Genomic DNA, 14305 nt, shown 5'->3' with positions numbered 1-14305 from the left:
GAGAGGATAGGAATTAATGCACACATATCACTAGACAGTTATATAAACCATCCACACAGAAAATCAGTTCTGTTATAACACGTTGGAGAGGTTACCACTTCCAAACAAACACCTTGTCGTTGTACCTTGCTAGAACACTGCCTGCTTTCCTGTTCTCTCTCTCTCTTTATTTTTTCTTGTAGGCTCACAATTTCATGAGTATGTGAAACATTTCCCTTAGCGTTCTGCTAATGCTCTATCAAATTCCACATTTCACAATCTACAGAATATGTTAAAAGATAAGCTTTCTTCTTGGTCATCTGGGAAAAGTAAATTGAAATATAGGGAAATCAGAAGTCAAATTATTGTGTTTATTGCTAGAATAGCTAATATGGTGAATGAACATGATTATTGCTTGTGTGGGCTTTTCAAGGCTGGTTCTAGTGAATTGTAATGTCATCTTTACAAACAGTATACTTTCAAATGCCCAGAGCTATACTTAAGTGCTTGAAAATTGAAATAAGTGAATATTCATTTGCCTGGCAATGTTGAAAATTGCAATACTTTGTGGATTAACACTTAGATTATGTCCTTCTCTGTCAACTGAAAGATCTTTTCAATATAATTTTATTAAATGCATTTAGAGTTGATAAAATAGCAAATCATGTTTTCACAATCATTCCGATTATTTAAATACATAAAAATCAGCATGGCACCTAAGCCTTATTGAAAATTCAGTAAAGAAAAGGAGTCTACATTTTATCGCATGAAGAAGATGGATGAAAGGAGACTTTCAGAGGAGTATTTCAGCACATCCTATAGGAGCTTTGCTATAAAAAATACCTTCAAATAAATCACTTCCAATAAGCTTCCAGTCTAGAGGATCTGGAGTCATTACATGAAAAACATAAAGGGGATGTCTCAGCCTGTAAGCGTCACAAACTTTATCCGTGTGTTTTTCGAATTTTACTTCATGCACTAGAGGGAGCTCCTGCAACTCTTTATCACAATAGAAACCTGAAGTCAATATGGGGAACGTAATGGAAATAAAGCATGAGAGAGGTTTCAGAAAAAAAACATATTCCTCACCCAATAGCAAGAATGACTGTATGAATTTGCACAACTTAACCTGCTTTTATCTTCTGTGTTCAGTATGGTTTCCTCAGTATAAAGGACATGAAGCAGCACTTTCACCCCTTCAGGATGCATGCTTTCAATGAAGGTGGCACAAATTTATGTAGGTTTCAAACAGTTATAGAGATTAAGTTATACAAAAAGAAAGCTAGCGTGGTTTTTGAGGTGAGAAGTTGTTTTAATTGAGTGTGTCACAGGAAAAATATATGTGAGCAGGTAATCAAAGTCTGTAACATAATAAACATGAAGAATTGAAGTCTGTACCATAAGAAACATGGATAAGAGGACTTCATTAACACTGCTCAGTCAGCCTCCATTCTTGAAATTTTCTGCTTCTGAGCACTTAATTTTTCAGCCTTCCTTTCAAGCATAATTTTTTTTGTGTGGTTTCTTCAGGATGTGGAGGTTCTTTTAGCAAACTGCAATACGGAGATTCCATTGTGGAAAACAACCTAAAACTTCAGCTTGGATCATTAGCAGGGTTATGACTTTTTGACTATCAACTAATGGAATAAATACAATAATTGTTATTAATCACAGATTTCTATTCTTTCTGTGGATCACTCCTATGCTCTCTTAGCCATAGCATCCACAGTTTGCAAAGGAGTTTAAGACATTTACTGATAGCAGAAAAAAGCATTCAGCACCACACTCCATAGGAGAGTGGAGATTCATGCTCTCGATGGGTCTGTCCTCTGTTCTTACCCACATTCATTCTTGTGTCTCTACAACTCATTTCTGCAATGCCCTCTTCTTTAAAACTATCATGTATGTCATGTCTCCAGAGAAGAATGGGCTATTTCTTTACTCATTTCCTACTTGGGCAGCAATAGAGGGTGTAAAAGCACAGGGGAGACAACTGTGGTTTTCAATTAGTGTCTGGCTTTATAATAATCAAAATGTTGCTCTAGCAACTAGAATGAGTGATTGTGAGAAAATCCACACTGTTAAGCATCGACACAGGAATGCCCAAGCAGTCCAGGACCAAAGACGAATAGCGTGGGAATTCTGCACGTGTAACATGCACAGCCTGTGTGCACAGGCTTGCAGTTACACTGTAATGAGCCTCTAGTGAGCCAGTTTCAACAGAGATTTTTCAAGGCATAACAATACGGTTTATTTTGTAGGGGGTTGCAAATGACACTTCTTACTGCCAGAACAAGCCCCAAATGTCGAGGTCCTAGTCCAAAGGACAGGATTGCTAGTGTATCCCTGGGAAGAGCTATTTAATCCGTGCTATGTATTTTCCCCCAACCTCAATGTCAGAGGTTTGATCCATTTCAATTTAAAAATCAGCCAGAAGCATACTCTCAGCATGGCAAATTCAGTGTAAACAGTGAAAAAGTGGCCAAATTGTAAGAACAGATCTTGTAGTGGGAACCACCATGTAACCCTGCTGCCAGCCCTGCTGGTAATATATGGAAACAGAACCACTACCTATTCTGTCCACATGCTGGAACACGACCTCCCCTGCGTTCTAAGTACTCTTCTGTATATTTCCCAAAAATGTATTTGAAATTATTATTGATTTTGTCATTTTGGCTTTAGGGTTATTTTCATCTCACAGATCCAGCTATATCCAACTCTACCCCATGAGAATTTTCAGAAACTAGAGCTAGAGAGACCGGTGTACAGATATTAGACTGACAAGTTAAAAAGACTGAAGCTGTGTTATTTTCCCTTACGTAAGACAGCTTTAAATTGACTTTGTTTCCATTTCCCAAAATATAACTGGGGACAGTAGCGTACTCTGTCTCAGTATTTTATGCTCAATTTAACTGCTACATTGCATTAAATGATGTGCAATAATGTAACCCTAAATGCAAATGAATTTGTGTTTGATAAAAAAAAAAAATCACTTTGCTGCCTTCCCCAAATAGAATTTTTTTTATAGATTTTAATGAACTAGGAAAACCAAACAACCCCATATGGTGGGAATATTTCAAGGCATATATTAGAAGAAAAATCTTATGTTACTCATCTAATAGATGTGACAGGAGAAAAAAATTAGGCTATGAAGATGGAACTCAAATAATTAGCAAATATGGAAAATCATGTATTACAGTGCTTGTAAAAGATTCAGCACGGGCTAAAAGAGAAAAACATGCATTTCATATTTCAAGAGTGGAATATGTTAAATTATATTTGAAGCAAATTATTTTTAGTTATAAACTTCCCTGTAAAATTAAAAAAAACAATCCCCTCCCGAAAGAAATGCATCATTATGATCAGAACTACTGAAGACATTATGTTATCTCCTTCTGTCTAAGAGTGTAATGTTTTCTTACCATATGAAAGATTTTGAGGAACTTTCTCTGAATCTCATAAAGTTCCTCACTTACTCTTTTTCTGGACATTACAGAGTAGCCTGCGGGCCTCTCTGAGCTGTATTTGCTGCCAGTCCCACAGGCATCATTCTGGCAATCTAAAGATATAAAGTAGTGTAAAGATGTCCTGCAAACACTTCCCTTTCCCTGGATGAATGCCCTTCCCTGATGCAGTAGCCAGTTTCACAGTCATGTATCACCCTAAAATAAACAAAATATATAAAATCTACAAACACAAGGCTGTTTTCTGGTACCCTGTTATTTCATATTTTGAATAGCTGGCAACAATTCTGGGAATTTGGCCCTGCAATCCCAGTACCTCCCTGATCACTCAAAAGTGACTGCAGGGCATGAAGATTGACATGTTGTATAAGCACTGTTAACAGTTGTACAGTTTAAAATTGCAGGAATGAATCTTGCATGCAGTAAACAAAGTTCTTGGGTGTTTATTTCTGCTGCATTTACCTTTCACTTAATATAACTAAAGAGAACCATGGCCACATGGCAAAAACACAGAACTAGGATTCATGAACTATTTCTGTGCTGTGTAGGTTCTTCTGCCACATTTGTCATGGGACTGTCTGAGTTCCTCCAGGATTAACCAAAGTGACAAGTATCTGTCACATATTTACTCTCTCAGCTTCTCTCCACAGAAATGTGTACAGTGTGGGAGGGAGAAGGATGGCTGCTTTATATGTGTGTCTTGAAAAGTAAGTTAATATGGTTTGCAAAGGACCTTATTCCTGTAAAAGTCGTTGAACGGTTTGAGCCTGCCCCAGCCAAGTTCTATCTCCTACCCAGCTGAACGTTACTTGGTGCGGGAAGAGTCCTGTTGGGCTAGAAAAGCCCAGCTATTGGCAGCAGTATCAATCAATAAATTTTGCTCTGTTTCTAAAATACTTTGTACCTGAAAGTGTATACTTCCCTTAGTTGAGTATCATTGCCCATTACTGGGGGGATATCACCTTATAGGAAAGATGGATATTTTTACCTTGTAACCTCTATCTGCTTCAGAAAATACAACATCTTTTAGTTTGGATTCTATGCCTGGTGCTTTCATTGGGAGGTCAGGCAAGACTTCTGGTCTGGCTTAACTCCAAGTGTAGCATTGAAACGCCAACATCTTAGAGAAGCACTGTGACTTAACTCATAACTGTTTGTAAAATACTTACAGAATGAAAGGTGCTATCTAAGTATCTAAGAATTATTACTCAGTGCATGGAAAAATGTTTATTTTCCTACAGGATAAGGCTGTGTCAGGAAGTGGTATAGCCTTAGTGAATAAGACTGTAGAAAAAGGAACTGCATACTGTTACGTTTATACATTTAATAAAGGCTGAATGTGACAATTAAGAAAGGTCAGTACCCTTGAGGAAGCAGGACAGACAGACAGGGAGAGGTGGAAGTAGTTATTTTCGCATTAAGGAAACACACTAAAATATTCATTGTCTTTATCTGCTGTCAAGAGATGTTTTTTGTGTAACAAAAATACCTTTAACCTTTTAAAGACATCACACAAATGCATCCAATTAAACTCCTATGTCCAGAAACAAGGCATCCAAGCATCTGTTTATTACTGTAACTTTTCTACTCCTGCCATAAAAAATTCTAAGTTATTAACCTTTACAGCAATGCTTGATAATATTTCTTCCCACTATTACAATTACTTTAAACCCAGCATAGAAAAATTCATGAGTTCTTTCATGTGGGCCCTCATCTGGTGAGACTGAAGGCACAGAACTATTTTACAAAAAGGGGAATTGGGACATAAAGCTGTTCTCTGAACACAAGAGAAAATTCACCCTGAATTTAGGATTTAGTTATAAATTTTATGATCCATTGGCTTGCACTGGTCTTGTCACAGTGCTGCTTTTCTTCTTTACCCTCAGCACCTTTCCAACAAAAGACAGGACAACCAGATTGTAACACAAATTTTGGCAGCAGTACACTTTCCACTAATGCTGATCCTGAACCAGTTGCTTTCTCCAGTTATATGACACAATGTCTAAAGCATCCTTATAATTTGTATACTGTACTCACATGCATCAACCACATGCTTTGTATTTGCACCTGATTCTTTTCAATTTAATGCTGTACTTTTGCATTTTTCATTACCAAATTCCTCCCCGCCTCCCCCATCAAAAAAACAAAGGCAAAGCTAGGTGTGATTTACCTTATTACAATTTTTAGAAACTTGGCAAAGAGCACTGCTTGACATACTGTCCTTATCTGGCATCCCTAAAAAAAGAACACAGAAAATAAATACATACTGTACATTCTTTAAGTAACAATGGAGATATTTATCAATAGAATGGGGAATTGGAGGGTTCAATACTTTGATAACATACAGATTAATCTATGACTTTTTTAAGAGCAAAACAGATTTATTCAGACAAAAATTTTCTCTCGTGAACACAAAAAAGACAAAAAGCTAACTTGTGTAAATACTATAAACAGCTTGCTAAACATAGTACTTTCTCACAACTTGATATTTGAAGTATATATACAGAAATTATTTATATTTTTTTATTTAACATTATCTGTGGTTTAGTACCTGGAAGTCAAATTGGACACTGAGTTTGCAATAACTAGCATTGCTACGCTATGCTATGCTATGCTATGCTACTGTTTCACAAATAGAACACATTGAACACGTAACATATGGGACAAAATTTGCAGATGCAGTTGCTAGCTATCAGATATTGTCCTGGGTGGCAACTGAATAATCATCTGGCAACTAAATAGAAGTCCCTTGATTTACAGAAGTGAGTTCCAATGGATTCATGTCTACAGCACTATCCCCCAGTTAGACAGGCTCTCATGAGGCAGACATACCCAAACTTAGCTATGTAACTAACAGCAGCATGTTTACTGCAGGCTGTCTGCCCAAGCACTAACCTAAGTTCCCAATCATGTTGTGTAGCCCACCCTAACTAAAACAATAAGCCAGTTTGTTATATTTATTCTAATAGCAGGACTCATGGCAACGTTTCATGGAATTCATGTAACATCTATAACCAGTTAAATGTTACATGACATCATACAGTATGCTTTAGTCACCAGGCCTGGCTCGTGGTGCAAATCTGTGTACAGCTCCGTGTACACTTGAATACAGTTAGGCAAGTTCCAAAGTATTTCTTACTATATGCAGTATTAATACAGTCGTAATATTGAATTGAATTTAACATTTTAATTCTAACACCCCAAACCAGAGGACTTTCATCTTCCCCTTTCTTCTCTTTTCTCTTTTTTCTAATATCTGATGTCTATTTTCTCATACTTACTGTCATTGTTGGAGCCAGTTTCCATAACACCATAAGGAGGAGTGAGAAGTCCAGACATATACTGTCGATATTTCTGAAAGACAGTGATGGCACATTCAGTCAGGTATAGATGTATAAAGCCATTCAATGGATGATGTGGTATTTACATTTGTGTGTCTGCTGCCTTGTGCTTCACATGCACAAAAGCAATCTGAGGCAGTCAGACGTGTCTACTCTTAATGCTACAAGGCCTGCTTTCTTGACTGGAGCACACTGCCTTTATTTTATCAGAAGTTGTGCTAAAACATTTCCCTCTTTCATCTTCCCTAAAGCATGACTTGGAGGGTTCTAATAAATCTATATTGTACTTATTTGTGTGATTTCCCATACAGGCTGTTTTAAAGCTTGTTTGAAATTACACTACTAAGCTGAACTCAAGCTAGAAAGCTACTTTATTGTAGGGATGGAGGCAAGGCTGTTAACTAAGGATTCATGAGAATCACGTACCACTACAATCTTGGTGTCAGATTTTAAATATACAGGATTTAGTGCAAAAACTCTAAACATTTAATTCCAATACACTAAGTTTGGTTTTAAGAAACTACAAGGTTCTGAAACACACAAACCCAGCACCTCATGTTATGTATACACATGCACAAAAACTGTAATATCAGATGAAACTTTGTAACTGTAAAAATAATGTCCCCTGTACCACTGTAAACTACATAATTGTAACTGACGTCAGTAACTGGTATTTTTCTTCAGTGAATGCTGGTGACATGATCAATAAGGTTCAAAGCTCTGCTAGGGCTTAAGAAATTCACAGAAGTTAAAAAATAACACCAAAGGAAAAAAATGTCCTTTTATCAAATACAAATCATTCAATGAACAAGCGACACATTTTTGTTTTCAATCATACTATATTACTGTCATGCTTAAGGTTAAACAACTATAATTCCCTTTTGGAACTGTCAGAAAACAAGCTTGTGCAACAGGGATGCTGATGATCAGTGTAAATAAAATGTTTCATGCAGTCCTTAGGATGTGCAGTGAGCTGAATGTGAACAACCAACCAGCTGAAATTCATGTAGGTTTCAACTAAGCACACATAATAATTGAGACAGAAAATTTCCCTCATAGTACAATTTTAATTTAAAAGTTTTATCCTTTGTTCTATGGAGCTGTTTGGATGTAGTGACTTTTAAAATATTGTCTGCTGGATTTTAACAGATGCTTGAATTACCCATTTAACATTTCTTTTTCTTGGAAATGGATATGAAAATATCATCAATTCTAGTACTAAAGACTGAATGTCTTGCATTCTAAGTAATAACAAAAGCTACAAAGATTACATTAATCTTAATAATCCAATCCTATTTTTAGACAAGCTATTACATCCTAAAGCTTAGTAGCATATTATTTAAATCTCACCCATAATCCAGCTGAAAACTCATAGGAGCAAAACTATGTTATATCCCTGGTCAGTCACACAAAATATATGCTGCTTCATTTGAGGATAAAACTCTCCTGTTTTCTTTCCCAACCATTCACTTTCCCATACTCTGCATCCAGTCCTATGCCTGGAACTCAGTTAAAGGAAGAATGTGAGAAATAATTGTTTTCTCAGTTCAGCTAGTAAATCACACAAGGGAAAAACTCATTTTGGTTGGCCAAATGAAAAAAAGGAAAGCATGTCACAAGGGGTTGAAATAATATTTTATTCAAAGAGTAGATAAACGTTTTGTTCTACCTTCTACTGAATTTGGACTTGAAAGTGATTTAGAAATGGAAAATTGAAATGTTTCATCTGGGATATGATAAAATAAAATTTTATAGGTTTTTTTCTTTTGTTCTTCCTCACCATTCAGATTATATTCGTTTCTTTGTTCTGTTTTTCCCAAAATAGCATTTTCCCAGAAATAATACATTATTAGTCCACATTTAATCCACCTTGATAAGGAACTTGAATTGTAGGAAGACAGTAATTTTCTCTTTTATTTCCTATACCACATCCACAGTCACCATACACTGCATGGCAGTTTCCCTTCTGGTTAATTCTCTAATATTCTTCCTGATTATTCTTCTCATGAAACGAAACACAGAACACACCATATAATTTCCAAAAGATTCGGAGGCCTAGCTTAACAAAAATATCTACACATAGAATAAGCCAGAGTTGCACATAACACTTCAAAGGAGGCACCTAACCCCATTCAGCCCCACCTCACACTCAGGATGACAAAGTCCCCCAGGAACAAAAGCACAGACTGCCAAGGACTTCAACTGTCATCTTCCACATGAAGGTCCCACCCTGTCACGGGATGACTCTACTTATGAGTCTGATACAGCAAGCCCAGTGAGCAGTGCTGCCTGTGAAGGAGTTCAGGCAGCATTACCAGAAGAGGCACATGCCCTCAGAAAGCTCAGTTGTTCAGACTCCTCCAGAGGACCTCTGCATAAATGAAACTACCTTCTGTATCTGGGTATCTGGAGGGAAGGCTGATATGACTGCCTACACATAGTCTCCCATGAAGATACCTCGGTGGGGTGCGGGCTGACATAGGAGGTATAATTTACACCTAAAATTGTATCACCTCATCAGCTAAATTAAATGTCAAGGGACACTTAGTTGTCAAGAAGTCAGGGAAACACTGTTTACTGGGAAACCTAAGTATGCAAAGAAAGTCGTAAGTAACTGCATCAAGATTCCAGGCATGAGATCTCTGAAAGCTGAGATAATGAGGAAAACACAATACTGACTGTGAGACCTATCTTGTTATCATAATGTCTATAAATGAAAAGAAAATGCAGTAAGATAAATTGTACTGGGAGGTGGCATTTAAAATCATCCTGAAGATTAATAGACTAAATATTTACAAAAGGTTTTTGAAAATGTATTCCACTGGTGGTATGAACTCTGGAAAGATTTTCCTTATGAAAGACAGCAACAGTTATCAAATCATTATAAGCTTGTTTATTACCAGAAGTCTTCAAGTTCTGTAAATCCAACATGACAGCAGGTTTTAAAACTACGCTTAGTGACCTATTCACTCTGTTTTCAGATTTCTACCAATTTATAAACTCTATCATGCAACAGCTTAAAGATCAGACACTTCCTACATCTAATCTGACAGCACGAGTAATAAAGACAGTATTTTTTCTTCCAGTTACTGACCACCTCATATCCATGCAGTGGTGAAAATTAACATGACCTTTTCAGCCACTGCTATAGCCTAAAGCACAGAAGAGTACTGACAAGGAACAGCTGGGGATGAGAGAAAAGGAGGAAAGAGAACCACACACTTGCCTTACTGGGGAGGTGCTGTGGGTGAATTTTCATACCAACAGTTTTTAAGGCCACTCATTCAGCACTGGTGAGGCCACACCTTGAGTACTGTGTTCAGTTTTGGGCCCCTCACTACAGGAAAGACATTGAGGTGTTGGAGCGTGTCCAGAGAAGGGCAGTCAAGTTGGTGAGGGGCCTGGAGCACAAGTCTTATGAGGAGCAGCTGAGGGAACTGGGTTTGTTAGTCTGGAGAAAGGGAGGCCGAGGGGAGACCTTATCGCTCTCTACAACTACCTGAAAGGAGGTTGTAGTGAGGTGGGTGCTGGTCTCTTCTGTCAGGTGGCTGGAAATAGGATGAAAGGAAATGGCCTCAAGTTGCAGCAGGGGATGTCTAGGTTGGATATTAGGAAAAAATTCTTTACTGAAAGTGTTGTCAGGTATTGGAACAGGCTGCCCAGGGAAGTGGTTGAGTCACCATCCCTGGAGGTATTCAAAAAGCGTGTAGACAAGGCACTTCAGGACATGGTTTAGTGGGCATGGTTGATGGTTGGACTTGATGATCTTGAAGGTCTTTTCCAACCTAAATGATTCTATGATTCCGTGACTGTCAGACTTTTCAGTGTGTTCCTTCGCATGCTCTTATTTAGACTTTATTTGCAGTCAGCTGCAGTTAGTCTCAGAGGTTTTCATGACTGCAATAGATTTTCTTCTACTCTGTGAACTTAATTTGGTATATTTTTATATGCTAATGTTTAGAAAGGCAATTACTATAATTCTGATGCTAGCTATCTCTAAATTTCTTACAGATATTTCTAGCATACCTAAGGTATATAAAATGTCTTTGTAGTTAGTCTCTTCTCTTCTGCTGCAAGTACTGAAGATCTAATACCTGTTTAATGGGAAAGAAGGAGCAAAAAAGAGATCTATACAATATAAACACTCCAAAACAAGCCAGGTAGATGTGAAGAAAATAGATGAGCCTTTGTGGTCCATGTGCATTGCACAGCAAAACCCCAGCGCTCTAATGGGAAAGACTCAGGACTGATGAAGGGAAGACCTCCTGGGTATAAAGATTTGAACACAGGTTCCACACCAGATACTCCCCCAAGTGCAGCAGAGTGGGCTGTGTAGTAAGGACCGAGGTAGTAATGGTTTGTACCACTAAGGAGTCAAGTCAGGCTTCTGATACTTCCCCACGCTAAGGTGAACCTACATGTGGCCAGATACTAGAAAGTGAGTGTCTTGTAACATTGGAGAAGGTTTTGTAGACCACAACAGGTGCTTGGCTGAATACATGGTCTCTCTCTTTCTCCTTCTCTTTCTCCCCCACTCACAATCTCAATCCACAGTGTCACTTTTGACTAGATGCACTTCTGCTGCCTCCTGTTCTGCCTACCACTGGCAGCAGAGATGGTGACAAGGCAGAGCCTGAATTACTTGCAAACTTGGGAGTAACACAACATAATTCATTTCAGTTGTAGAAATCCTAGGGAAAACACCAAGGTGCCCTTTCCACACACATTTTTCAAAACCGTGTGTAACTATTTTATTAGATGCTGTTATTTTGACTATTACCTGATTTCTGCAATCCTCCTGTAATATCTATCCACACTCGTGCAATGGTTTTTCTTGGGGAATATATGCTGTAGCTTGACAATGTGGGCCAGCTTCTCTATTTTCTTTTGAAAATAAATAATTGATCACTGATGCTCTCAGTACAACTCTGTTCTTCCTCTAAGTTGGCTGTACCAGTCATAACATTTTGGCAATGAACCACCTCCCCTGTGAGCATTACTCACAAGGGTGCGTCACTCCCATGGTGCATTGTTACTTCTTCTTTCTTATCCAGAACAATAAGGAAAGATGTGAAAGAGTCCCTGAAGATCTCTGGACCCCCTTTCCGGCCCCCAAACCAAGCAGAGATTGCTCTCTCGAAGTCCAGATCTTTGCCTTTAGATCTGATGCTCTAAAGATTGCTCTTCACTGAACTGACTGACAGGTAAAATCTGAGGTCATCTGCCTGCTATCCCTTAGTGTTTTCCAATAAAATGTGCCTAATGTTCTTACAGAATTTCACCAAAAAACCCCCTGATAATCATATTCATAGTTGTTTTTTACCCAAATCTTGTTACAAAGGGGAAACGAAACAACACACTTGCTATTGCCTGACAATATGTGCTGAGACCCACAGAAGACTCTGGCATAATTTTGATTTCAGGTACTGCCTTCTCAGTACATTTACAAATTAGTAAGCATATTTCTTCTAAGCAAGCTTAGTCAGAAAATTTCCATACATTTCAGGTCAATGCCACTTAACTGGATATCACAAAAAGGAGCTGACCCATGGCTGTTTAACACTGGATAGTAAATCATTGCTTGAAGCTGGTGCTTCACTCTAGAACACCAAGTATCCTGCGTATTACTAAATACTTGCCTTAGTCATTCACAGAATATATATATATTCACTGTCACTCACAGTATAGGTAAGAGAACAGAATTGATTTATTTCCAAAGGAAAGGATAAAGACAAATTAGGAAAAAATAATGCTACAATAGCAAAACCATATCTTTATGTATTCTCGAAAAATAGAAAATAAACCATGTGAAGATCTTAACACGACTACTGAACAGAGACTGTTTTGTATACATCAGTCTATCAAGTTATCAGAATGAGATAGACAAGGCCTGAAATAGCAGAAGTGAAGTGCCATTCAGTCATATTTAGATAAAATAAATACAGGAAATGCCTATACTGAAATTGCTGAATCCTGATCCCAGAATTAGTACAGTTTATGTAATAGCAGATGAATCTGCATATTTTCCATTTATTTACCTATTTACCATCTTCTGAATGTTTCTGCATGGCTCTAATCAACTATGCTTTAGATTTTATTTGATCCCTTTGTTTTGGAGGCATATATTTTTCTGTCACATTCCCACTTAAATCAATTTATCGTGCTTGAAAAGCTCTGTATGCAGAATTTGCTTGATCACAGAATCCCCTTGAGTTTTAGTCAAAACGAAGAAAATGCACCCAGCTCCCTGAAATCATGCCAAATAGCAGACTTGGCTACCAGATAGAAACCCGAAGATAAGAGTGCACGGCAAAAAATCAAATCCAAGGAAATTAGAGCATGAGCAGTGATTAAACAAATTACACAGCCTATTCTGCTCCATCTAATTTAAATATAGAAATGACATCATGCAGTCCTCCGATTCTGTCTCCTAGAGGAATCCACTCAGGAAATGCAGTTGGGTGGAGACAGGACTTTGTTGGGAGGGATCGGAAAGATTGCATATACTTAGAAGAGGACAAAGGAAATATATGAAGAAGAACAAACAGTCCATTTGACTTATGTGTTTTCTTTTACTACACTTGTGTAACCATAGAATAGACAATGTATTTATAGGAAAAAAATACAACAATTTAACTGCCTTTAGCTGAAGTTCAAGTTTTCAACAGTGGCTGAAAAAGAGCATTATATAATTCCATATTTACTTTTTCACAGTGATATCTGTGTTGAATTTGTTCACTTTAAAATCAGATGATGATGACTGGCAGCAGCAGTGCTTCAAGCTCAACACAAGATCAGAAAATAAAGTTGTGCTCTCCTTTCTTCCCCTTTCATTATCACTTGTAGGAGAGAGGCAGCAAATCACACCTTCACTGGAATTTTCTGAATTATGCAAGTGGCAGAACAGAACCTCACTCCTTTTCAAACTGTTCTGCGACACTGACAATTGTAAACCTGCATCTTTATTAGCAAAGCCAGCAGATATGTCTTGAAAACAAAGAGCAGAATTACTAAGAAAAAGGCACCTTTTTAACATAATTTTTCTTACCACTACAGCCAACCTTTAAACGTACATTGACAGCACTTAGATCAAGCTAAGTCTGGCATCATCTCATGGGTCATGCACAAGGGAAACCTGTTCCAAGAACAATTTCCTAAAGTTCTGGGCATAAAATATTTCCTTTTACCCTCAGGCAGTCACAGCTCCTATTTTCAGCTACGCTATTTTAATGAGAGGAGAAGCAAAGATGCGCCTTTTCAGGTGAGGTCAGTCTGGGTGTGCTATGCAAGAAGACTGTGTACAAAGAAGATCAGAGGCAGGTAATATGAGACTCGCAAATACAGGATGAGGCTGACTTTGGTCAGCTCCTTGACTGGGCAGCTATGGGCTGCCTCCTACACTACTTCTTCCATACGGTGTGCCTCCCTGAACTGATCTTTAGTGTTTTTCTGGAGCACAGCTTCAGCTGAGAAAAAAGGTCACACCAGGAAGACATTTATATTTGTAAAGCACTTTGACAG

At 37.9% G+C, this 14305-nt stretch overlaps 1 protein-coding gene across 5 annotated transcripts in view; it reads right to left on the bottom strand.

Annotated features, from left to right (window-relative positions):
* Positions 1-14305, bottom strand: part of RAPGEF4 (Rap guanine nucleotide exchange factor 4) — a 157924-nt gene that overhangs the window by 73654 nt on the left and 69965 nt on the right. For all 5 annotated transcript variants that reach the window (XM_069781441.1, XM_069781440.1, XM_069781442.1 and 2 more), the window contains 2 exons: positions 6725-6797; positions 5614-5678 (listed from right to left, as the gene is read on the bottom strand). In XM_069781441.1, the coding sequence (XP_069637542.1) occupies positions 5614-5678; positions 6725-6797 (138 nt within the window). The remainder of the gene's footprint in view (positions 1-5613; positions 5679-6724; positions 6798-14305) is intronic.

Source organism: Haliaeetus albicilla, chromosome 4 (genome assembly GCF_947461875.1).
Source record: "Haliaeetus albicilla chromosome 4, bHalAlb1.1, whole genome shotgun sequence".
NCBI lineage: Eukaryota > Metazoa > Chordata > Aves > Accipitriformes > Accipitridae > Haliaeetus > Haliaeetus albicilla.
Note: the sequence above shows the minus strand (reverse complement) of the source record. Positions and strands in the feature narration are given on the sequence as shown.